The sequence below is a fragment of the Strix uralensis genome, chromosome 4 (assembly GCF_047716275.1).
Source record: "Strix uralensis isolate ZFMK-TIS-50842 chromosome 4, bStrUra1, whole genome shotgun sequence".
In the NCBI taxonomy this organism is placed as follows: Eukaryota; Metazoa; Chordata; class Aves; order Strigiformes; family Strigidae; genus Strix; species Strix uralensis.
In genome coordinates this window covers 77659204-77684557 of record NC_133975.1, presented here as the reverse complement: position 1 = coordinate 77684557, position 25354 = coordinate 77659204, and the positions used below count along the sequence as shown (strand labels likewise).

The 25354-nt window shown below is 40.0% G+C and overlaps 1 protein-coding gene across 1 annotated transcript in view; it reads left to right on the top strand.

Annotated features, from left to right (window-relative positions):
* SLC7A11 (solute carrier family 7 member 11) overlaps positions 1-25354 on the top strand; it is a 60384-nt gene that overhangs the window by 17115 nt on the left and 17915 nt on the right. Inside the window, exons 5-6 of the mRNA XM_074865170.1 lie at positions 441-540; positions 3630-3674. Of these exons, the coding sequence (XP_074721271.1) occupies positions 441-540; positions 3630-3674 (145 nt within the window). The remainder of the gene's footprint in view (positions 1-440; positions 541-3629; positions 3675-25354) is intronic.

Here is a 25354-nt window from a genome sequence, read left to right as displayed (position 1 = left end):
AAATGTTTAAAACATTGGGTTTGTTTACCTTAAAATTGTTGCTTGTGAGTGAAACGCTAGTAATGTTCCTTCTGATTAAAATGTTAAACAAGTGAAATTTTCCACAGCAAAAAATATGGAGCTCATTCTGCTCTTTCATACTGATGTAAATCACTGCTGGAGATGACAGTGCAGTGAGTGTCATCAAGCTCAGAATGCTTTGAAAAAAACGAATAGGTCAACTTCTGCTATTGCATGACTAGGGACACCACAAAACCTTTTACAGTTGCTGGCAGATTACAGCTGCAAGGGTGGGGTCAGAAATTAAGGTCAAGGGCAGAACTTGAGGTCAGTGAACTGTTGGGTGATTAAATGTTCCATGGTGTGATATATTTATTTGTTTTAAAGTAGTAGGTGACCAAAGAGCATATTTTTCAATATTGTTTTTGTTGATGTTGCAGGAGAAACACAGCACTTTAAAAATGCCTTTGCGGGGAATGATGCCAGTGTTATGGGATTACCACTTGCTTTCTATTCAGGAATGTATGCCTATTCAGGCTGGTAAGTTGTTGAAACCTGTAAGTATTTGTTCTACAACCAAACAGTAATATGCTCTAACAAAGACCTTTATTTATATGAAGAAATGAGTAGCATGTTCTACATCTTTTGCCAAACTACATCATGTAGTAAGAGTAGATCTCACCACTGTTCCGTATGCTCAGTATTCTGCAAGCAGCTCTACAAAGGAAAGATTTTTCTTCTCCAGTGTACAATAGGTAATCATGCACTGAACACTCAAGAATCAGACTCTTATTTCTGTTCTTAAGACTAGAAATAAAGGCAAAAGAAAGGAATGTTCTTAAATTTTCATCAGGGATTTTGATAAAAGAATTAAAGTCATAACGAAACTTTTAATTTTTGTTGAACGAGTCAGTAATTACATGGAAAACAAATCTATGAACTGTTACAAAGTTGTGTGGACCTCCGCCTTTGCTTTGTAAAAGCAGTATTTGAAGAATGAGAAGTGAACCATGATAATACGAGTATAGATGGCAAAACTAGGTAAAAACCTAGATTCTTATGCCTCTTGCTCTGGGAGGACTGACCTCACTTAACAAGAAGTGCAACTGGCTTCCATAGAAGTCAAGTGCTATTGACTGGGAGCAAAGGTATGAGAATCTGCCTTCAAGTACCCTGCTCAGAACTTTCTTTCAAGTTCTTCTCCTCTCCCCCACCAAAGTATGCAGCAGCCAGTTTGAAAGGTGCCGCCAGTCTTCGAATCTGCCTTACAATTTATTCATGCTTAGTGAGGGCTTCACATCGCACCGTGCCAATGTGCTTTTGCAGCAGCAGTGTGGGTGGAAAAAAAAAAAAGACTACAGTGCACAGAGTGGGCTTATTTTAAGATAACTTTGTCTGCAGGTCTTTCCTTTCCATAGCCTCATAGGCAGCCAAGTTCTTTGCCTCGCACAAAAGGCAAGGGCTGAGAGATAAGGGCTTTATTTATTTAATTTGGAGGGACAATGGGCAGAGCATTTGAGTTCTCTGCCTGTCTGTAACTCCCCAGCTGCAGAAGCATTATAAACATGCACACTGAAGTACTGAAGAACTTTTATATTAAATGGTGGGGGGGGAAACCCAAGAGAGTCCAAAGCCTTTATCTGTGATAGATATATAAGAAAAGAGCCTGGCATTCTGAAGCCTCAAAGAAATTGAACTCATTATGCGGATAGTCTCTACCTTCTTCCCTCTCCCTCTCATATAACCACCTCTGTCTCTCATATCCATACATGTGATGGTTTCTCCCTTTTAAAGTATTAACCTAACTGTATGTTTTTGTATAAAGGCAATTTTAAAAGCTCTTTTAATATTATTCATCACTGAGGCAGAGCTTGTATAATTCTACATCAAAAATACGGGTTTTTTGTTGCTTCTTTGCCATTTCTCTCCATTTTCCACCTAACATTCCAAACCCCTACAATAACAATCTTCTCTGTTTTTTCCTTTACACCTTCTGACTTTTATTCCAAGGTTCTTATTTGGCACTGATAAAAGAAATTAGTAGGAAAAGACCTAATTTGGCTAGTGGTTCTTCCCAGCTGCCTATTTGTCTTTGTCACCAGCTCACATTGATTGCCTCAGAGCACAGAAGAGCTGACCATTAAGTGGAGTGTCAATACCCTCGCACTATCAGTTTCATGGGGCTAAATCAACCCAATAAGCTGAATGTGAAGGAGTGTTGGAAGTGTTGGTGTTGTGTCCCAGGATGCAGGCAGAATTTTATGCATAGCCTATGAGACTATTAAGTTTTAACAATACAGCTTTAAAGAACAAAACAAAAGTAGTATCTCTTATATGTGTGGGTTCATCCTGCAAAGAGCACATGTAGACTATTTGGTATATAACAAACTGGGTGAAAAGGGACAAGTAGAGAAAGGAATGCAAGGAAGCAGTAAAAGGACTGATGCAAGGTTGTCAAATTATTTTTGTCTAGAAGCAGGACTAAGACCAGAAAGAGGTAGCTGAACATCTTGTCAGAAGCCATCTCTCCTTTGAACTCTCCCAACCTCTTCTGTTGTGCTCTGTGCACTACCAAGTTTAGAAACAAGTACTGAGGTTGTTGTATAAGATGACAAATTGGCAAATCTATTTTTACATAATTTCATGCTCAGTCACAAAATCACATTTTTTAAAACCGTGAGCCAGCGCTAGCTTGTTCTGCTAACCCAGATTTGGTCCAAGCCTTGTGATGGAGAAAAGTTCCCAGACTTTCTGCCAGATCAGGTACCAGTTTTTTATTCACTGTAGCACTGTTGGGTCAGATATAATTTGTTTTCCTGTATAAAAGTAGAAAGTCAGCATAAGCACTGTATTGACTGCTGTTTAATTAACCAGGATGTGACTTTGTGCCCGTGTCTGAGCCAGGTGCATCTGTGCTATGCAGCAATGCACAGACCTAGTGCTAATAAATGCAGAACAGAGGGTTCAATGACCTTGAGGCTTACAGTTGCTTTGTATGCAGTGCTGTGCCTGGTGAGTAGTTCCTATGAATTCCCACATGTAGCTGTCTCTTGCAAGCCGCTGGAATACAACCAGAGTGCAACCTGTGCTGGAGGTTGTGTAAGAGCACACAGGATAAGCACTCTGGGTTTGTGATTCTATATGACACACTAGTGTCAAAATCCTGGGTTTAGGAGGGTTTTCTGAGGCTTCATTTATTTTTATTGTTAAGAAGTCCTTGCCGAGTACCCTGATGAGAATTTTTGCCAATATAACCTGAAATTTTAAAAGGCTACAGCCACAAATGGAATATGGAACTTGAGTGTGTGTGTGCATTTGTGTATAGGATTAGGGTAAACCATAATTTGCCTGGCATGCTGGGGAAAAAGATTTAATTTAATTCCACACCGACATCACATAGTTTTTGTCTTTTCTCTGCTTTGCTGTCTTTTCTTGAGAGTTCCCTTCCTGAGTGTGGAGATGAGGGAAGGTTAAATCTCACACTCTCCTTAATCCAAACATCAGTGTGCAAAGTCTACTATAATTAACAGCAGAGCTTAACTAAAAGCATGTTCTTGATTCTTTGGGAAAGAAATACACAATCAAAATCTAGCAAGGCCTTATAATACATTTTTATAACTCTTTTCTAGGTTTTACCTCAATTTTGTTACTGAAGAAGTGGAAAACCCTGAAAAGTACGTACCCAATGTTTTTCTTGACTTTTGAAAAATGGTTGCAAAATTTAAAATGCTATAAAAGTAGTGATCTTCAGAAATTCTGCATGCTGGTCAAGTTTCTTGCTTTCCAGCAGATCTGGTATCAATTTGAATTGCAACTGCTTGAAGATTTGGTATTTTTGGCCTGTCATGACCTTGTTATGTATTCTGCTTTTATGTGCACAGAAAGCAAAAAACTAAGTAGATCTCCAGGGCTCTGATTCTCCCCCTCAGGATAACAAGTAACTACCAGTGGCTTCTTTTAGTGGAAGTTACTGGTATCCTGTCAGGGAAATCTTGCCCAAGAAACTTATCTGCTGCAATATTTGGCAGTTTTGCTATGTTTAAATATTAATCAAATACTTAGTTCTACTTGTTTTAGGTGTCTCAGAGTTGCAGGATCTTGAATACACATAGCACAGCATCCGATCCAATTAAGCCGAACAGAGGATATTGGTGGGAGTCTGTTTCAAACTAGAGATGAATAACTCTCGCAGTGCCTGTCTGTAAAATATGGAAAGAAAAGATGGCCGTTAGGGAGAGTTTGATTTGGCAGGTCTATTTTGGTAGATATGTTTTGGTATATGTGGCTAGTAATAATATTAACCTTTTCTAAAAATTAAAGAAAATATGCCTTGTCAAGTCAAATTGTGTTCTTTGAGGAAATTAACAATTTAGTTGACTAAAAATTAATGGATAGATATAATTTCCTAAGGTTTTTAAAATATCATACCTGGATGGGTACTAAATAACTTACTGTTTGAAAAGACTCCCAACACTGTACACTCGGAGATTATGAAGCTACATATCTGAGACACGTCAAGAAACAAAATACCCCAAACAGCCATCAATGGAGAGCATACAGAAGGTTTTTATTTGGTTTCTTCAAAGTCTGGACCAAGTCTGGTGCTGTTCAGTATTTTTTCCAGAGACCTGAAAATAATTATAAAGAAATTGATGATGAAATATAAGGATGGCAGAAAGACTGGCAGATTTCCATTGTTTCAGTGTCTTTGAGAGATCTTGGGTGTTAATGGGCTCTTTAATGTGATCAGGATATGTATACCAAGGAATGTAAGACTGCAAGATGAAACCAGACAAATGCACGTAGAAAATACAGCATTGATATTTAGCAAGGTGGTTGATTAATCATTAGCACAGATATCTGTGTACAATCAGGTTTTTCACTGGTAGCCTTAAGTTCAGACAGAACACCTTTTTAGAAGCTGTTCTTTAGTAAAATACAAGTCTTTTGGCTCAGTGGAGAGCAGCTGGCTAATGCTTCCCAGGCCTGGGACAGACACACAGGAACTCAGACTAGATGATCTAGTAGAAAATCTGGGTTTAACTACCAAGGATCTGTGTGCTTTATAAAGTCAGGGGAGGTAGACATTTAAAAAAAAAAAAACAACACTTTTTTTTTATTTTTACTTTTGAAAAATCGTTGTATGGCAGACTGACTTGAAAAGAAATGTGAAACTAAATAAAGGAGTGAAGTTATTCTGCTTCAAGACTTCTACTGTTTCAGGAAATTCTGAGGAGACGGGTTAGGAGCTGGAGTCTTGGTGATGCGATCAAAAGCATTTGCTAGAAGCAGTACAATTTGTAAATTATCTTGTGGTTACCATCAATACTGTGTGATGTTTTTAAACATGGACATGGCTACTACCCTTTGAGACTTTCCATATCCTTATCTGTCTCTGCAGTCCTCTTAACTGTATGGTGATTAACTGGAATTATTGATAATTTTCATTACAGCTTTTTTGATTTATGTTGACTTTTTTTCCTTGTGGTTTGAGTCAGATGAGCATATATTTTTAAACATGTTGCCCTCTGCTGCGTGGGACAGAAAGGCATAGTTCCTTTTTTATTTTTCTTTTTTTAACTAAGCACCCATTGAAGCATGTTGTATCACAACTAAGAAAAGTGCTGTGGGTTAGATTTTGGGATTTCCTTTATTGCAGCTGTGATGTGAGGGAGGGAGACATTATCTTTTCTGCCTCAATCTTGGGAGAGCTTCTTTGTTCTCCAGGTTACCCTTGAAGAGCTGCTGAAGTTAATTGTGCTGCTAGTGGGGATGCAGGACCAGGGGACAAGCTACATAGTCTGGCTGGTTCGGTGTTTTCCAGGATGGCTCTTGAAAAAGCAGCTCAAAGTTACATGTGCAATGTTGTCGCAAAGCTGTTAAAGCTTTTCTTCATCACTCTTCTTGGGGTTGCGCTTTGAGAGGACAAGAAGGGAAGATCCCCAGTGTTTACAGCAGGGTGCCTGGGATCATTCTCCATGCAAAGGTACAAATATACAGTAGAAGAGACTGGGATTTTAAACATTGCTAAATAAGTGGCAGGTGATGGCAGGGCAAGTGGATTGTTACTGGCTGTGCTGATGGAGACCTCTGTACCAACTGTAAAACGGGGATTCTGGACTCTGTTAACCTGAAACAAGCAAATAAACGAAACAGTTGGAATATATTTTTTTTATCCAGTTGCCGCCTGTGAATGGCTCTGTTGGAAAGATGTCCTGCTGAACAGGGGCCTGCTCCGCCACCGTTCCCAAAGATACAGGGCAAGGGAATAGTGTGGACTAATCCCAGGGGCAACCGTCTCGGCTCCCACCAAACTCAGTGCAGGCATTAGGTGAGCCACTAATCGTGTTGCTGTTGTAGGCATTCATTAGAACTCAACTGCTTTTTTATTTTTAACTAAAATGCTGTCTTTCATTCTTGTTGTATGCCTTATGTTAAAGGTGTGGAGGTATTCTGTAGCTATTTTTAAAGGGGAAGAGGGAAGTATAGGCTTGAACCACCTAGAGTCTGTAAGAGCTCCGGGTGTGCAATTTGTAATTTTTGTCAATGGTTAGGGATGCAAATTACTTACAGTGACAGAGGTGGGCACAGTGATGCCTTCTGCACTGTGTGTGCCAAGGTAAATGTTTGCCTGAGAAGCCGTCACAGTTGCGTATTTCCAGGTGTGCAGCAGTTTTTGAAGTAACTGACAGCTGGTGCTGAGATGAATGATCAGCACCGTCCCCACATTAACCAGCCTGCCTCAAGCCCGCAGTGAAGTGTGCCAAAAGACTTGTGGGGAGCACAGGACAGTTACAGCAAAGGGAATGCAGAAATGCTCTAGCAGAGAGAGGAGGTGCAGTGGAGCTGCCAAGGGCCCAAGTTTGTGGAGACCTGCCTTTAAGCCCCTTTTTATGTGGTGAGTCCCGACTTCCTCTCTCCTCTTGTGGTATTGTGGAGGGTGAGAGAGACAGATGGGTCAGGGCCCTAGAATATATCCTGAAATGCACAGGAAGCTGGAAACATCTATTTTTAGACATTAAAGTTTTCCAGATAGGGATTGCTTTGTTTGCTGTGGTGTGTGCGGCACCAGGAAAGCTTGCCGGAGTACAGCAAGTGCCATGGGAAATGTAGGAGAGGCAGGGGAAGGGGGGATGCTCGTGACCTTGCCCAGCTGAAAGCTGCCTTTGTGCTCCAGTGGAGTGGCTGTTTGTACCAGCAGAAAGGGCTCCTGAAGGCTGTGGGAGTCTGTGTAGGTGCAGCAGTCTGCTCAGGCACAATAAATTGCAGATTTAGGTCTATAAATAGGATAAATACTATGGGCCTGAGGCACTGAGATACCTAGGTGATATTGAAATACTAGATAGAGAGAGCTGACACAGAGGCAGTCGAAATGAGCCAAGTGGAGAGGGAAGCACCCTTTAAATTATAGAAGGGAGAACAGAAAAAGGAAAAAAAAATCTGAAAGTGAATGCCATTACTTTTTGAACAGATTTTTGGAAGTAGTGCTGAATTCTTACTTTGGAAATGTTCCAGTCTCTTCTTTTGTATAAGAAAAAGGGCATTATTATAACCCCAATTACCATAAGATGTAAAAGTAGCTGTTTCTGTCTCCTGCTAAACCCCCTTTTGATGTCTCATTTGTAAGCCTGGACTCATTTCTTTATTCCTCTTTGTTGAAGTGTTTCCCTCATGCAGCATTAGTAGGACCTGAAGCAACATGAAGTTGATGTTTGTTTTACAAGAAGCTCTAGTTGCAGTGTTCAGTTGCTTTAATGTACAATTTTTTTAAAGAGCCTGAAATAGTTTTATTATCGAGAATATGTGGAACAACATTGAAGTATAATAACAAATTTCTTTTACTTTTGAAAATTATGCTTTGCATGTGTGTGCTGCGTCAATAGTGATTGCTCTTTGAAATGAAATATCTGAATAATCCTTGAAGCAGAGCTTCACCAAAATAACCTCATGCGGCCACGTCACATGCAGCTTTGATCTTTTTTATTTTCTTACATTATAAGGATCAGCCCTACTCAAACTGAGGTCGTATTGTATTGTCTAAATAATAAGTGAATGGAGGAACAGCCGGGTCTCTGAGAGAGAATTTGTCACCTGAAAATTGACAGGAGCCGTGTTGCCTGGAGCAGTAAATTTAGAGGACTGGAAATCAAGCATGTTGAACTTTCAAACTCATTTCTTATACATAGTCTTTGAGCTCATCTGTATTCTTGAACATCCACTCTGTACTCTCAAGAAACAGACCAAGTTTTTTGAATCAAGACCCTAAAAGCAACTCATGCCCAAACAGTGCTTCCCTCCTCCCTTCCCAGGCAGAGCAGAGTCCAAGATCAGCACTCTAGTTTGTCAGGAATTTTGACGGACTCCAGATGAGAAAGTAACATAGGAGTGTTTTTACATTGCAGTAATGTCTTCAGAGCCTCGTCAAAGTCGGGCCAGATAGTGTCAGATGCTGGCCAAAAAGAATCCTGCTTTTAAAAATTATGTTCTGCATGTTCAGTATGAGCAGATGATGAACCCAAAGGCTGCAGGTTATAAAGATTAGGCTCTTGTTGGAAGAGAAAGAAATTACTATTTCGTTTTAAGGGAAGGGAAGCTAAGACTTGAATTCCTTAATGACTTCGAGGAAGTCTGTGATCAAGTGAGCAACTAGAGGCATTGATTCACAGTCCTCCTTTAATTCAAAATCATATTATTTATTTGGCAGTGTAAATTTTTGTTAGTGTTGTTGAATTTAAAAAATATTTTTCCTTTAGAGGTCTTCAATTTCAGTTGTATAAAATGATAAATAGGAGATTTTTAAAGGATGTGAATTCTGAAAATATTTTACAGCAAAAGTTAGATTCCTTTGCAGTTGCAGTTAAGTATGGCTGCTATTTGACATAACCCTTGCTTCTTCCCCCCCCCCCCCGCCCCACCCCCATTTGGCCATTTCATTTGCAAATATTCTGTTTCTGTTTGTAAAATAACTTTGATCCAGCCCAGGCAATCTATCATTGTTTAAAAAGTTACACAGTGCAAAGAACATATTATTGAGATGTATAGTGTTTATAAGCCTGGTCTCAGATTGATAAATCATGTCTTGTGCTGTTGAAAAGCCAAGAAATGAATTGCTTTGCTATGACCTTGGGGTCTGAGATTAGTCAGTTTGTCTATTAGATTTTTCCAGTGCTCTTCTCACTTCATTTATTCCTTCTTTTCTAAGAAACCAAGAAGCAATAGATGTATAGCAAGTCACCAAGGCTTGATGGCATCAGACATTTTGTAAAACCAGGATATCAAAATGTTTGATATAATCGGGTTTTATATTGGGTTTAAATAATGTGAGTGTCATGTCTAATTAATCTAATGTGTACCACCCATTCGTATTAATTAAAGTTTAAAGTCATACTTTGCATCTGTGAGGACTGAGTGAGCGAGATGTGGTATCAGAGGTTTTTTCAGGGTGTCTAAGCATTATAGAGATGCAGATGGATGGAAGGGGAATGGTGGTAAGACACTAAAACTCTTCCAGCTCCCTAGCTGTTTGTAGCCATCTGATTTTTGGTACTTCACATTAGGATGCGTACTGCCCTTCCAAAATCAGTCAGAATCTTGAATTGCTCTGTTACTCACTACCAATCTAGATCCTGACTACTTATTCCTAGTAATCATAAGAAGGAAAAATATTTTTAATGTTAATTGAGAGCATGCAAGCCTGTGCCATTTCTGCCTCTGTTTCTTTGTGCAATTTTATGTTATAATTTAATGTCAAGCTCTACTCTGAAGAGGAATATTAATATTAATATTGATTATCTTAGGCACCAGAAAAGGAATAAAGTCAGAAGTTTATCTCCTTGCAGCTATGCTGTCTAGAATTTCAAACACACCTCATCACTGCTCTTTATTCAGGAAGGACAGATGATGTAGTTGAAGCACTGAACTGAGACTCAAGAGAACTGACTCAGGCACAAACTTGCTGTGAAAATGGAGGGTGGGTTACTTCATCTTTTCTTCTTCTGTTTCTCTCCTTTTCTCTTCTCCCCACCTTTTGTCTATCCACTTCATGGAACGGGAGGTATCACCTCCTGGCTTCATTTTTGGAGTATTTACGTCCTTTCAAGGTCGGGGGTAAACCATGGGCTATGGGGAACCAAAAAAAGTTTATGTGGATTTAAGTATCTACACTGCTACTCCTTGAACTGAAGGCTCTAGCAGATTTATTAAGCCCTGGGTGTGGCTTCTGTAGGCCCTGGTCCTGTAAAGTCTCATATGGCATCAGTGGAACAAGAAAGTGTGTGTAGGTCCCTACATGAGTAACTAGCACCCGGGAGTGTTCCCCATAGGGATGCAGTCTTATTGCTAGATAAACTTTGGACAAGCCTTTCTTGCAAAGTATCTGGTTATAAACATAGTTCCTTCCTTTTAAGTCTGACACTGGATGCAGGTATCCTGCCTAGATATAAGCAGAATAGCTTTGATACCTGGAGTTTGAAATCTTTCTTATCCACTTACCCATAAAAGATACATTTGACTTCAATTAATTTTTATCACATCAGGCTACAGTGCCAAATATTCAGTGCAGAAGTTATAGGAATACATTGTGGTATTTTGTCTGAAGATAATCAAGAGACAAATGCTAATCTTTCAAATATTTTGCAAAGCCCATTTTCTCATGTGAATTCATGATTACCTTAAAGGGAAAGCCAGGTCTGTATGTGAGCATTTGCATTTTTTGTTTGATATATTATTTGTGTCTTGGGTTATTTTTCATTTGAATACTTATTTTCCATCATAGAATGAGGATGTTCTAATTACTCTCCCCTCAGCTATCTTTGTGTCACTTCAATAGAAATCTTATTCTTTCTAAATTTTACTGTATATAACAGCATAATAGGCTACCTAAATTCCCTCAGTTATCTGCTAAGCAACTCTGAAGATGAGGTGTCCAAACACTGGTGAATCCAACACCACCTTCCACAGTTTAATTGCACTCTGTATGAGGGATAAAATGATAGATTCACAATCATGTCTTCGGAACTATAAAATCCATTAAAGGGGAGCTGAATCTGCCAAATAAAGAAAACAAATTAATTTACTAGATCAAATATACTTAAACAAATCTGAGCATGGATTTTGCTCTTTGTAAATTCTATGAAAAAGCATTTAATTAAGAATGTGATACTGTAGTATTTGTGTGTTTCGGAGAGGGAGAAATAGACAAATACTAGCTCATTGGGGAGCTGGCTCACCAGCGTGAAACTGTTCTTGATAAAATGAATTTTACTTTTTCTCTCACTAACCTTGCTAACTACTTACTTTGCACATGCATCACATTGTCAACTCATTCATTATAGTTTTTTATAAATGACTGACAATTCATTTCTGAAACTAAGATGCCTTGGATGCATGTTTTTTGTTGGTTTCAGATTTCTAAAATCTCAGTATAGGAACTAATATTTTGCACTTCACGAGTTATTTTTTTTTAATTAAAGAATGCTACTTCTCTTGCTGCAAGCTGGAAATTCTCTTATGAGGGTTATTCAAATGTTATGAGTTGCTTTGCTCTTATTTATAATCTTTTTTCACTAAAACTCCTAGCTTGGGAGACTTTAATTGTTCTATAGTTTGGTACACAGGAGCTTCCCAAACTGTGTCACTTGAAAGACCATGGGTACAACATCAGGCTGAGAATTGCTTGACAAAATATTATGTAGGAGGCAATGTAGGCATTAGCTGTGACATGATATGCTTCATAAATACAACTTGTTGGTAGGAAGGAGTAACTATTACTTAATTTTTCACCTAATCTCAGCTAATTTTTGGTGATAGTTTGAGGCAGCTTGGATTCAAAACCAGTTACAAAGCCAGAGGGGAGAAGTATTGAAAATGCTCTTTGGCCAGCTATGATCTCAGCTTAGACATAGCAGTACCGCAGTCAGATTTTCTTGCAATGCCTCCTAATTCCTAATGTGGAATGTGGTAAATCAATAAGGAATAAGAAGCTTTTATAAAAAGCCACCAGACTTCCTTCAGGACATATTGCTTTTGCTGCTGCACTGTCCTGCACGTCAATGAGTGGAACTTTTAGGCTCTAAAGTAAAAGGATCTTGAAGGAAAAGTCCATGCTGGAGCAACAGATGCTGTGGCAGGTCCAGCTGATTTCTAGCTCCAGCTTTTCCTTCTCTCTCCCCTCTCCATCCCACCCCCCGCAAGACATGCTGTAAATGCCTTAACCTTGACAATCTGTTGATTCTGCCCAGGATGGATGCAGTTAAGTGAGCCACATGTGAGACATGCAAATGTTTCAAGGGCTGTAACTAACTGTGTTAGCAGTTTGAGTTAAAACAGGGGAAAGGTCAGGACGGAGTTGAAATTGGTAACCCGAATTAAAATCCAAGTAGCTGTGTCTTTGGGTTTTGTTTTGGGTTTTTTTTTTAACTTCAATTACATTGAATTGGATTTTTGGGTTTGATAATCTGGATTATCCTGTACTCTTGTAGCACAGACTTTTCTTTGACCCTGGAATTTTTGAGAGTTCTAGCACACTAGCTACCATATCTAATATCTCATAATTAACTGAGGATGGAGATTCAGTCCTTTAGATCTTATTTTCCCCTCTTTTAGGCTGCTGAACGCAAATTCTTTTTATCACACCTGGGTGTTCCTTGCCCCACCAGTGCAGTGGGTCCTCCTCAACAGCAACGCTGTGTCATAAGGGAGGAAACAGAGAGCACAGATGGAAAACATGGTGTGCCATGCAGTTTGAGTCTGGAGTGATCCAGATGTATGCAGAAAGACACTCTGCAAATCTGAAGCCCCTGCCTTGTCTTTGACACGTGCACTTTGTGTCTGAGTGGTGCTTTGAATTCACCAGAGCAATATATGCAGACAGCAGAGGGTCTGGGAAGATGACTCACTGGATGAATTCACCTGTCATCTGGAATAGGGATCACAGAGAGGAAAGGCTTCAGCAGCAGGGATAACAAAAAGACTGCAGATTTCACTGGGCACTATTCCTCTTCCTTACCTCTGCAGACAGTCGGAGGTGGCTGCTGTGTGTGTGTACTGCTTTCCAGAGGTTGCATGTTTTCCTTAGGCGTTTAGTTAGGGACTGATCTAATGGGTTCTATCACAATCTGTAATGTTCAGGAATGTGTACGTGACACACATTCAATTTACGTTGTTATTTCTTTTTCCTTTTCTCTTGCACAGTCTCTTTTTGTTTTTCCCCACCCCATGTTTTTTGGTGCTCATATCAGTGCTGAGTCCTGTGGTGCAATTCCACACCACGAGAGGGAGAGATGATCCTTGGGTGCAGTTTTTGGGCACCAATATCTTTGTCATTGGCAGCTGCTTTCTAAACACCAATTTAGCATTTGAATTTGTTCAGCTGACTTCCAGTCTTTCTATCACCTACTTCCACTTCATTATCTTTCTATTTTAATGTAAAAAAAAAAAAAAAGAAATGTGATATTCTGTTTAGAAATTGACTGAAGTGAAGAGCTACTGTGACAGGGTTTAAACTAATATGCCAGTCAATATGTGTAAATTAGAAAAGAGGCTGATGTAATCTATAGCATTTGTAAAGGTTTCAAAGATGTACCTTAAACATTAATTAAGACAATAAGGATGTCTTATAAAATTAGAGTTGAGGAGACTAATAATTCACTATTGAATGAAGAAAAGGCAAGGTCACTTGTAGAATTGCCTGTTCTATCATTTATATTCCTTGTATAAAATGCTCCTACTCACACAAAAGTCGAGCTGATAGCTGTGGAAATATTCAGGACTAGGAAATGCATTCATACCTAAGCTTTGAGGGCATACTAAAAAGAAAAAAAAAAGGTAGTTGTCTTTTTCTATCTGTTCTATTTGATTTTTGTAGTATGATTTATTATTTCATACAGAGTCAAAGTTAGCTTCTATGCCTAGCATGGATGTTTAAGAGTGAGTGAGTGGAAAAATGAAAGAACAAAAATGAATGCTGTAGATGCAGGGCCAGATCACTATTGCTGAGCCTGAGTTTTAGCTGTGGGTATGTGCATTGAAATGAATAGTGCTATCACTGTTCTTTTTCTCCAAATTGTCTGACATAGAATCTGATTCCAATTCCTTTTATGTCTCAAGAATGTAATAAGATATTGCAAAGATGTGAGTACAGAAATCAGGAAGGTAGTCAGCTACCTGAAAAATCAAGATATTCAGCAAACATAGCTGGAGGATGGAAGGGAAAAGAGAGGGGAAAATATAAATTGCAAATGCGGACGCCATAATGCCACACTGCTATATGCCAGGATGCAGGGTTAGTAGTGGTTCTGTTCCTGTGCATGCTGGTAGGAGGGAGGAGGGTAAGGCAGGTTGGTAGAGCAGGCTTCCTGTGTGATGGTCTTCCCATCAAGGCAGTGTCCACATTAAGGCAATACTTCAGAAGCCATTGCTTTGATATGTTTCTTTCTGTTTACGTAGACTCTGTGGTTTAAGATAAAAGGCCCAACTTGAAATGAAAATGACTGAATGAAATCTCTCAGAATTCCGGAAACATTTGAAACTTTTTGAAGATTACATGTAGCTCTGAACATGCACCATCTGGGCAGGCTCCCATTGAAGGAGGGGAGAGGTTCCTGTGGGCTGACCGGTAGGATGAGTAGACAAGCAGGTGTGTGGGCTGCTGTGATGCATAGCTTTATTTTTTCTGATCCAAGAGTAGTGGAGAAAAGGGAGTCTTTCTCCCCATCTCTTCTACAGGGGATGAAAATATTTCAACATTTTGATTTTTACAAGTGACTGCCTTTGTCTGTTTAACACTGATGATGTAAGGTGTCACAATGGGTACAGGTGAAGTTATTGCCTGGAGTGTACAAGGAAGAAGCAAACATCTGCATGGAAGTTGACACTTCAGAGGCAAACACTCAATCAGGTTTCTCATCCTCTGCTAAGCCTGTGGTACCTCTTTTGAGGAAGCAAAGTTCAGGGGACTCAGCTGGAGCTTCCTGCACTCCCTCCTTCCTCACGGCAGTGGAGGTGTCTCCCCAGGCTGCCAAGCACCCCGCAGGTTTGTGGGAGCTGGCTGGCTGTTGCGGAGAGTCTTGCAGCACCTCTGGCTCAGAGTTTCACAGAGCTTTGGTGGCTTTGAGGCGTAAGGATGTGATAAGCCAGCATGCTGGCTTCAGCTTTGGGTGGTGGCTGCCCTGGCTGCCTCTGCAGTAGCTCTTTAGTTTATGTCGCACAGCATCGCATCATGACGGAGCGGGTCACTCCTTTCCAGACCTTGTGGCTCAGTTCGCTTGCTGATGTGATAACCTGCTGAGTGCAAGGTGTGTTTGCTTTCCTTTTTTTTTTTTTTTCTTCTTTTCTGTTTGTTTATGTGAATGATTGTTACTATGAATCGGCCTTGCTAAGGAAGTAAAACAAATGTTTATTCACAGTCTCCCGTGGTGGTTGGCAAAACCTTAATCTGCTTTACCAGCAGGCTAATGTAACAACAAAACAATGTAACCTTCGAAGTTTCCACTGCCTTGCCTTTTCCTTCATTTCCACCACCTGAAATACATGTGAGACTACTTTAACATCTATTTCTCTTGCACTGAGGGACATAGCAGTACCTGTACAGAGGAGTGACAGTATCTTTTTATGGGAACCCCAAGCTGCTCAGCAGAATATTCATTGCAGGAATAAAAATCTCTTGCAAGACTGATGTACTGCTAAAGGTCCAGAGCTGTAAAACATACAGTATTTTACTGGAGAGACCATGGGTCTCTCAGGGCTAAGCTAGTTCTTCTCTTGGCTGCAGTGAAGGTCCCAGGCTCTTATTAGATATTTTCATTCTTTTTTGGTGGTACGTAAGCAGGTGGCCTGACTGAATTTACTGGAAAATAGGTGAGACAGCAGTGCATTAATGGTAGATAGAAAAGTGAGGAAACTCACCAGATGAGTTATAACCAGATGGGGGAAAAAAAAAATTGTCCAAGTAGGGTTCAGATAAAGCTGTATCTATGCACTTACAATGTCAGCCAGGACTCTGAGTCCTTCACACCAAACATACTAGGCCAAATCAGCAAACGTTTTGTTTATGTAAAAATTACTGACTTGAGAAGCATTTTTTCAGTTAACTGTGATGTATTGTCTCTTTGTATGCTAACGCAATGCCTGAAAACCCTGATAACCGCTATCAGACCATGCTTTGGGCTAGCACCTGGTTAAGGTGACAAAGTGCATGTCCATGTGAGGTGGTTCAGAGCCTGCCTTTTGATACAGGGCACAGTCACTGTGGCTCCCCCACAGCCTCCACATTTATCACCTTGGGCCCTTGTGGGGGATGTACTCTTTGTGAAAGAAAGCACGGGTGGTTTGTACAACTTTTGGTGTTGATGCTGTTTTGCAGTGTGGGCAAACCGCTCACAGGTTTTCCCCTTCTCATTTTAAAACAGAAACCTGGTTTCCTCTGACGCTGGTGCTTTTATTTCCTTATTTACCAATGGCATTAACCACAGGGGAGGTGATTCTGAGCTAAGATTTAAATCTGGGTTTCGAAGAGCACTGAAATCTCACTGTAAAACCCAGCAGAAGCCAAGAAATTCCTTATGAAATTGCACAGATGTAGAGCGGTCTTTGCTCATGGGTACTGTCAGTTACATCCTGCATATAGAAAAAAGGGGAGTCTCACAGTCATTTTTCCTGTTATTTTAAAAGCAAGCCAACACCCACTACCTACAGGTAGTTATACATGGCAGAGATTGCTTGTTTAATTCCCAGTGTGATGTTCTGTTCTGTACAGTGGTGCATCCTTTTCTGGCTGCAGAAGAGGATGAGCTTCTTTGTGCCCCTTTTGTTCCCTTTAATGCTGAGCCTCAAAAATGACAAAGTGCAGAGTGCTAAACCAGTGTTAGATGAGCATGGTGTTATACCAGAAGCAGTAGCAGCACCCTACATGCCATTAACAGTGACCTTTTCTTAGAGCATCATCTAAAACTCTAGGCTGATGCCGGCAACTAACTGACAGAGAAAGTGAGATAGCATTTTTAACTGGTATAAAATACAAAATGGGAGAATAAAACACAAATAAAGGGATGGGCTAATAAAATTGCAAGGATAGTATGTTCTTTATTGCACTCATGTGCATCAGACTGGAGTTTTATAACTGCACAAACAGTTATTAACACATGCAATATCATCAGGAGTACTTATCCTTTAGAACAACATGGTCAAAATATCAATAGCAATGGTATTATCATACTCAAGAAAAGGAATATATACCACTTGGTTCAGCTAGCAAAATAACTTATTTAACTTTGACACAGTCTTTTTGGATGAGACATTCAATGGGGTTGTCTTATTTGATTGTTCAGCTTTAATGAGTAGTGAAATTGCTGACTTGTATTTAAGCTATGTAGTAGTTGTAGCGAAACAAGACAAATTGGCTTTGTGCATCTTTCCTGTAGATGAGCATATCCCTTTCTGTGTGATCACAGAATTTCCATCAGAGGAGGCTGCAGGCTCTTCTTACCCAGCGAGCGCTCAGCTTTCTGTTACCCTTCACACCCGTTCCCTACATGGTAGCTCTTTTATGGGTGTGCTTACGGGTGTGCTGATATTCTGGAAGCGGATCACTTACAGTGTAGCTTATACTTTTTGATATTTGGCTGTGACTATATTGGAATTTTAAAAGCATGGTGACAGTGATATTTAACTTAAAAGAATATTGTTAACTAACAACCCATAAGGGTTTTCAATCATTTAAATTACAGTAGAGCCTATATCCATGAACTGTAAACTAAGAGGATTTATATAAGATTATAATGGCTTCAGAGGAGCTGCGAAGTGAATAATCTGCATTTTACAAGTTGCACTGCTGTGGTCTATTATGTCAATCCTCATTCACTTGTAACACTTGTTGTTGAGCAAGTACTGTTATTTGCATCTTCACCTTGTCATTATGTTTTGTTTATTGCAAAAAAAAATGGACTACATAATAACAGTATTTAATTCTTTGGAGTACGACAGAATGAAATGTCCCTTAGAAGAGTAGTTTTGATATCATCATTTGAAAAGATCTAACAGCAGTGGAGAGACCTTCTCCACAGATCGTGAGAATGGATAGAGAATAAGAGCACTCTAGTATGACAAGAGGTTTAACTTCTCTGTAGAGTTATTTTAGAGAAAAGAAGAATTAGTTTCATCCTACAGTGGAGGAATGACAGGCACTTCTATTTTTTTCATATCTGTTTTTTACAGAAAAAAAGCAGCTGCTAAGCCAAAATAGATAAAAGTAAAGATTTATCCACAAAGAGCATAGAAGACCATGAAATTCCTTTTCCTTGGGCAAAACTTCATTAGAAGATGATCTTCTTGTGGGTCTAAGGACAAAGTATTTCTATAGATGTGAAAAATAAACAGAATCACTTTAGGATTCTTGCTTGGTGCTTGTGAAGGCCATGAGAAGAGTCTTTTTCTTAGCTGTAGGCTATCCCAGGCACAAATAGGTCCCAAGTATAGGCCACACAGGCATGGTGTTGACTATTGTCAGAGTCAGGATGCTGTCCTAGAGGAACTACCCTGGAGTGTAATGAATTACATATTTTCTCTGCTCCGAAGAAAATAATTTCCCCCACAGTGGCCTAAATCCTGACATCTGCTGTGTGCTTATTTTGGTTACTGAAACAAGCCTTGCAAGCACTTTTGCTAAACTATCACATAAATTTGTCCTGTTTCACAGAGACATTGTTTTCTCTAGGCTTACTTTCAGGTGCAGATGTCAGGGAGGCTGGTATGGGACAGGGTGCTATGGAGTGCCAGGATGTAGAGCTTTTGGATGGCACCAGTACATGGTTTTTAATAGCTTTATTTTGAGTCAGAACAAGAGACAGTACAGTAAGTTCTGTATAAACCATCATTATCACTTTCATTTTAAGATTTTTGCACAGAAGGGTAAGCGCATCATTGACAGAGGGTACACTGAACAAACAGTGTACGATTGCAAAGATGAGTCAGCCTTAAAATCCTACGTCTCATTGACCATACTGTCTAAGATTATGGAAAAAGATTAATAATTCTGGCTATTTCATGTCACTATCCAAACTGGAAGGAACTTCATTTGCAGAATGATTTCAGTGCTAAATTTCTAAGGGTTATGTTTAAGATTTCTCGTCTTGGACACAGAAAAACAAAAATCTAGCCTTACTGGTGATTTTGAAGGTTTTTTTGTATTTCTCTTCATGACATCACTTCATCACTCCTTAAAAAATAAAAAAAGGGTATGCTCTTCTCCTATGCATGTGATTGTAGTTCAAGTATTATGAAGTTTTAGCGAGAGAGGATTTCAGCTTGCTGATATTTCTTTTCTCAAAGCACTGAAGGTAATAAAATAGAAAAAGTTGATATTCCCATTTGAACACCATTCAAGCGCCTCCAGTTACTGCACGCTACAAAGGCATATTTCAGCTCACACTTGGAGTTTTTTGGATTTCTCTTCTGTGTCAGAACTTAGTAATTTCTTACAGAATGGTTTGTGTGCTATATGGGCTGTCCCACATCTGTAGCCAGTCTGTTAGGCTGTCCTTAGCAAGAGCCTCATTTCCTTGCTTTCTGCAGAGAAAACTTTATCTGCTGGACAACCCCCTTCATGGCAGTGCAGTATTGTTAAGACATCTCCTTTTAATTTAATTTTAAACCCTTTTATATCTTTTAAAATGCTAATGCTTCAAGGCACCCGCAGTTACCATTTTTCTCATTTTTAATTCCTTCAGAAGAAAAGCCTTTCTTGGTAAATGATATTTCCGTTTCCATGGTGCTCCTTATTACAAGTGGCTGCTCTTTTCATCACCGAATGGTATAATTTTCATTCATGCCGAAATATCAATGGTAACATACAGCAGCAAATCGTTCCTTTATGATCCTTGACACTGTGGAAACTCTCCTGATCAAAATTAAATGTCAAGGAATTTAACAAGTATGAAAAATCTGACTCCTTTTATGCGCACACACACACACACACGCACACACACACACTCCTCCCTCCATCCCTCTATGCACCTAAGCATTTGTCTTCCCCCGTTACCATAAGGAGTCATTAATATGCTACCACTGATGCTTCCTAAAAAGTTCAGCTGCAGGGCCGAGGGGGCGGCGTTCCCTCCTGTACCCTCCGCCAGAGCTGAGTGAGGTGGTTTGTATTCAGACTGTTTGTTCCCAGGTTGTGAACCTGAGCGGCTCATTTTGGGAATGATAGCAGCCTCGCCAGCCTGCTCCCTTGCATTACTCAAAGTGTCGTTTTGCCATTTGCCGTGCCATAAATCAGAAACATATGTCCTCACTATAGACAATAGAAATACATACAGATCAAGACAGGGCTCTGCTTCTACCCCAACCCTGCTGCCTGCAAATGCTCAGGTACCTGCAGCAGCATGGGAAGGGTGCTGTGACAGCCAGCATGGGTTTTAGTGGGATTCCTTTTACAAACATCGTAATCTCTTTCCCTGGCCATGACATTATTGTTATGTGGTAGCTGCTGCCTGCTGGCTTAGGTTTCCCAGCTATGAGGCCTGATCCACTCATTTCCCACCTCAGGTTCCCTTGTTTATACTGCTAAATATTCCCACCCAACCACTGCCTGCACTCTGCGGACTGCTGTCTTTGTGCTTCACGGGAAAGTGGCTGTGCAGGATGGCAGCTTTGCCTGCTTGTGAGTCTGCAAGGAACTTCAGGAGACTTCGTCTTTCCGATGAAAAGTGGTTCTGCTCAGGGAAATTAGATGGTGTGCATAAATCAGGTGCTCAAGGAATTACTAATTTCAGATTCCCAGGAGAGTGTCCTGTAATATATAAAACTACTTTTCATATGCAATTACATCACACCCTTCTTTTTACATTTAAATCTGGCAGTGAGGTATGTGTCTGTATGAAGCAGTTACGACAGGAAGTCAGACTGGTGATCCTGTGCTAGATAAGGCAACTTGGAGAAACTGCTTTCAATTGTGCCTCTGCCCCACTCCCCTTCATTTCCATACAGGAGCTAGGTACAGGCAGGGGTTTTGTTTTTACAACCTCATGTCAGGTTTGTGGTTACGGCTTCCTTGCCTCCAAGCAAGCACCATGATTTACTATTGCTTCTCACCATAATCTAAGCTCCTGGAAGTGCTGTAAGCACTTCCAGCAAATAGGCTTCGGAAGAAAATAAAATGCTGGAGCTTGTGAAAGAGCAGAGGTGCTCCCTTCATCTCCTAGTTGAACGGGAGCTAGGCAATAAAAGTCAAATCTGAAGTTTTGTGTCTCTGGTGAAAAAGGTCACAAACTTCCTAGAGTACATGAAAATTTCCCACAAATGAAATAAAGGGAGGATGTCAAAACACTGATGTTAGGTAGAAGCATGGAAGTCATTCATCAAACCCAGGAGTGACAATATATTTGTATTTGAATCCTCTGAATTTAGACTATGCTGCTTCTTAAAAGGCAAGCTTTTGTGAAAGAGCGTGGCAGACACTGTTTTAATTACATGTCCAACCTAAACCACACCCTTATTGCAATACCTTAGATGAATGAGCATCTTCATCCAAGCATCTTCATTGACATTTCAGGTTCTGAAATGCCAAATGCAGATCCTTTGCTAGAGAATCTGCTCAGCTTCTGCCCACATTTCCAGGCACCTGACTGGTCTCCAGTTAAGCCTCCCAGACTCTCTGATAATAAGCACGCCTGAGTTCCCAGGGCAAGCCCAGCTCTGTGCAGGGGTGGCTAGGCCTGACTATTACAATGGAAAAGAAAAGCCAGTTTAGGTCCTTGGAGGGGTGTGACTTGGGGTCAAGTTGCAGTGCAAAATAAAAGCTAGGTCTGATTATTCCTGTGTCTCTTGGAAACAGTCATAAGCTTCGTACAATAAATTTGCAAATAAGGTAATGTGAAGATGTTGAATCCTGGTACTTGATGGACATATGAAAAAGGTTTACTAAAGAAGTGACTGAGAAGTCACAGGGGATGATTTATATCTTATGTTTCAAGTCTGTGTTACATTTATTTTTTTAAGAGATTTTTTTAAAGATTAAACCTCCATTTTACTTGCCTTTCATGTTGTTTCAGGAGCTCTGTGTACTGCTTCTTGTGTTCACTTTCCTCTTCCTAACAGTGCTCACACACTTGCTATGTAAGAAAGATGCATGGTTAAGCAGAGACGTGACTAATATTTAGCGTTGTAACCTCAAAAGTCCTTTGTGGATTTAGCTGTCATCTTTAATATCTGCTGTGTTGGCTTAGTTTTCTTTGTGAATGACAGGAATGTTAACCTCTCCATGCAAAAAGATTCAGGATCCTGCTTGAACGTGAGAGCCCTCTCTAGCTGGTAGTCCAAGTTTCAGAGGAATCCATTCTGCTCTTCAAAGAATGGTGTTTCATAAAAGGCATTAGCTTGACAAATTAGGCCATAACATAAATGAATACGGTGCTCTGGTGAGATCTGGCTTGCCAGCCTGAGTTGGTACATGATGTGACCACAGCCAGGTTGAAATTTCTATTAAAATGAAGCAAAACACCTTGTGAGCGTAACAATTATCCTCAGTCTGTCAAGAGTTGTTGACAGATCTGCTTCTGCTTGGGCCTTCAGCTGGGAGGGTTTGTCTAGAAGGAGATGTCATGGACAACAGTGTTACCCTGTACAATTGATAACTTTCTAGGTCTTAAGTTTTAGCCAAGAGAGTATTTATGATGATTTGCTTTTTAGGAAGGCCTACTAGAAAGGATATTGAAAACATTTGAGAAGTTAATCAAATCAACTGCACTTCCCCTCACACTTGTAACACAGTTTGACCCTTTAAAGTCAGTTGGTCATAGAAGACCCCTTTTATGAACTGTAACCAATTATAATCCAAACCAGTGAAGTTGAACACTGGGAAGAAACCCAGTAATTAGGTGAAGCAGAAGCCTTTTTCTTCTCTTGCTAGGTGATAGTCGGATTTTAAATCTAGACTGCAGCCTGATTCTGTACTCTATTATCCCAGTGCTGTGCTGCTGTGTCTCTGCAGATGTCAGGGGTACAGAACCAATGCTTCGAAATGGAGAAGGGAGCCCTTTAATGCTTGCTCCAGCAGCAACATCCGTGGTGTGTGTGGTGGCATAAATGAGAGTGTAGATTAATAGCTAGTCTTTCCTTTTTTTCATTTCTCCCCTGGAAAATCACAATCAAAAGAAGATGAAGAGAAGTCACATAATTTAATAGCGTCTGAGCTGCAAGCCTACAAACAGCAGCTCCAGTCTGGAACATAAGGCTGGAACATATTGGGAGGCAGTGAAGGGGGAGAAGCAGTGATCTGCTGAGGACCACCTTTGCTACAGTAAACAAAATAATAATAGCTTGTTGCTAAAGTTAGTCATTGCCGAGACCTATATTAGCATTTACAAATCCGAGGATTCGAGGGGTGCTGTGATGATTCCCGTCCCTCTTGCCTCTGTATTCCTTGCTTTGATTCTGTCCTGGGAGGTGGCCTTCTTTTAAGTTTTGCATCCTTCTTTTCTCCTAACAGATGGGTGAGATTGTAATTGTATCACACGTTGACATGGTGAGAACCATTTGATCCCTTCAGTGTAACAGGCTGCCTTTAGGCTGCTTTTCACATGAAAAAACATGCTTTCTATTCAAACATACTGCTTTCCTGTTCAGGGTTCGGGACTGCTTCAGCTCACAGAATGACCAACCAGGAATGGCAAAAGATATAGATCAGGCTCTGGAACACAGCACTTACTAAGCCAAGCCTATACATCTGCTGGTCTTGCACTGAAGTCCTGAGAATATTAAATTACCAGGGCTCTCTTGTTTCTTTCTGTATTGTATTTGGTTATTTGTTCAAGTGTCAGGTTATTTGGATAAATTTGCACTTGTGACTTCTTCTGCCAAGCTTTGGCCCTATGGACAGTGCAATGAATGATTAGATTTTTTTAACAGTGCCAAAATCCAGAAACAGTTCATTTGGAAAATTGCTTAACAGATTGCAAATGGTGAATAAATTATTGCACAAGGGAACTTTTGAAAGGATCTTGAAACTCCCATGGTGGTAAATTTTCAGCTCAAGAAATATAGCATATACAGGCTCGTGCTCACGAAAACCAAATAAATCCTTGCCTGGAAACCATGTTTAGGACTCTTCCCCCCCTTTTTACTTTTTTCCCTTTTTTTTTTTTTTAATTTTCTTTTTTTTTTTTTTTTTTTAATTTAAATGTAACAGATTGTATCTTTCATAATTTCCATAGCACAGTAAAGATGTGGCTTATCTCACCTAACTTTACCAGTAATTAATGTATTTGTATAGACCACCTTATTTACGTTTCCTGGCTGGGTTCCACTGGTGCAGCTTTTTCCAGGACAGTTGACTCAGACTGAGCATTTGTAAAACCTGGCTTTGAAATGGACACAAGGAAACGATTTTGGCACGGCCTCTAAACAACAAAGGATGTGGTGACAATGTTTCATACTTGTGAACTCAGCTGACTTGGTGGGGCCTATTTGACTGTGTGCTTGTTGTTTCATAGAAAGAACAGCCCGCAGTGGTCACAGCTCTTAGCGCGTAAAGTTTGCTGTTATAAAAGTTGTCATTAAGCTGGGATATGAGCTGTAGACTTCTGGGAATGTTCCTTGGCTGATTTATTGACATTGTTGTCCTTATCCCCAGGTTCTCACTCTGGCTTTCTTTCCCTTTTTTCTACCCCCCTGGTGTGCTCTGTGGTTTTTTTCTCCTCAAAAATATTTGTAGGAGGTACCAGAGCAGATTATCAGAAGATCTATGATTCTGCAGCACTGAAGGTCAAATCCAAAACCCAGTGGATATCCTGATTAACTGAACCCTGTGCCCTAGCTCCAGGCTCCTTAACAGGCTCTAGAAGGAGGAAATTTGCTTCCAAGCCATATGTAGTATAGCTTGGCAACGCATTTCAGTCCTGTATAGCCACAGGATGGGCTATAGCTGTATTCTTAATGCTGAATTTCTCTGATGGCAGACTCCTCAGTCTTCTTCTGGGAAGCACAAGGTAGATGTGCTCTTTTTTTAAGCTGTTGTGATTTTTCATTATAATTGCTTTGAATATAGGGCAGAATGGGAAGATTTGACTTTGAATAGTAGCTAGGGATGGGTAAATCTTAAAATGTGTGGAGATTCAATTCAATTTTAATCAACATTCAGATGTTTAGAAGGTACCCTAACTGTCTTTCATCTGATTTTATAAAGACTTTTTAATTATATTGCCAATATTTTCCTGATTCAGGTTTCCTCAGAGGTGGGTTTTTGTTTTTTTTTTTTTTTTCCTTTTGATACTTATTTTCTTCAGAGTTCTGGGAGAAGAGATGAATATTGCAAAGAACTTTCCTAGCAGCAGCTTTCCCTTCTACCTGAGGAGCAGCCTGC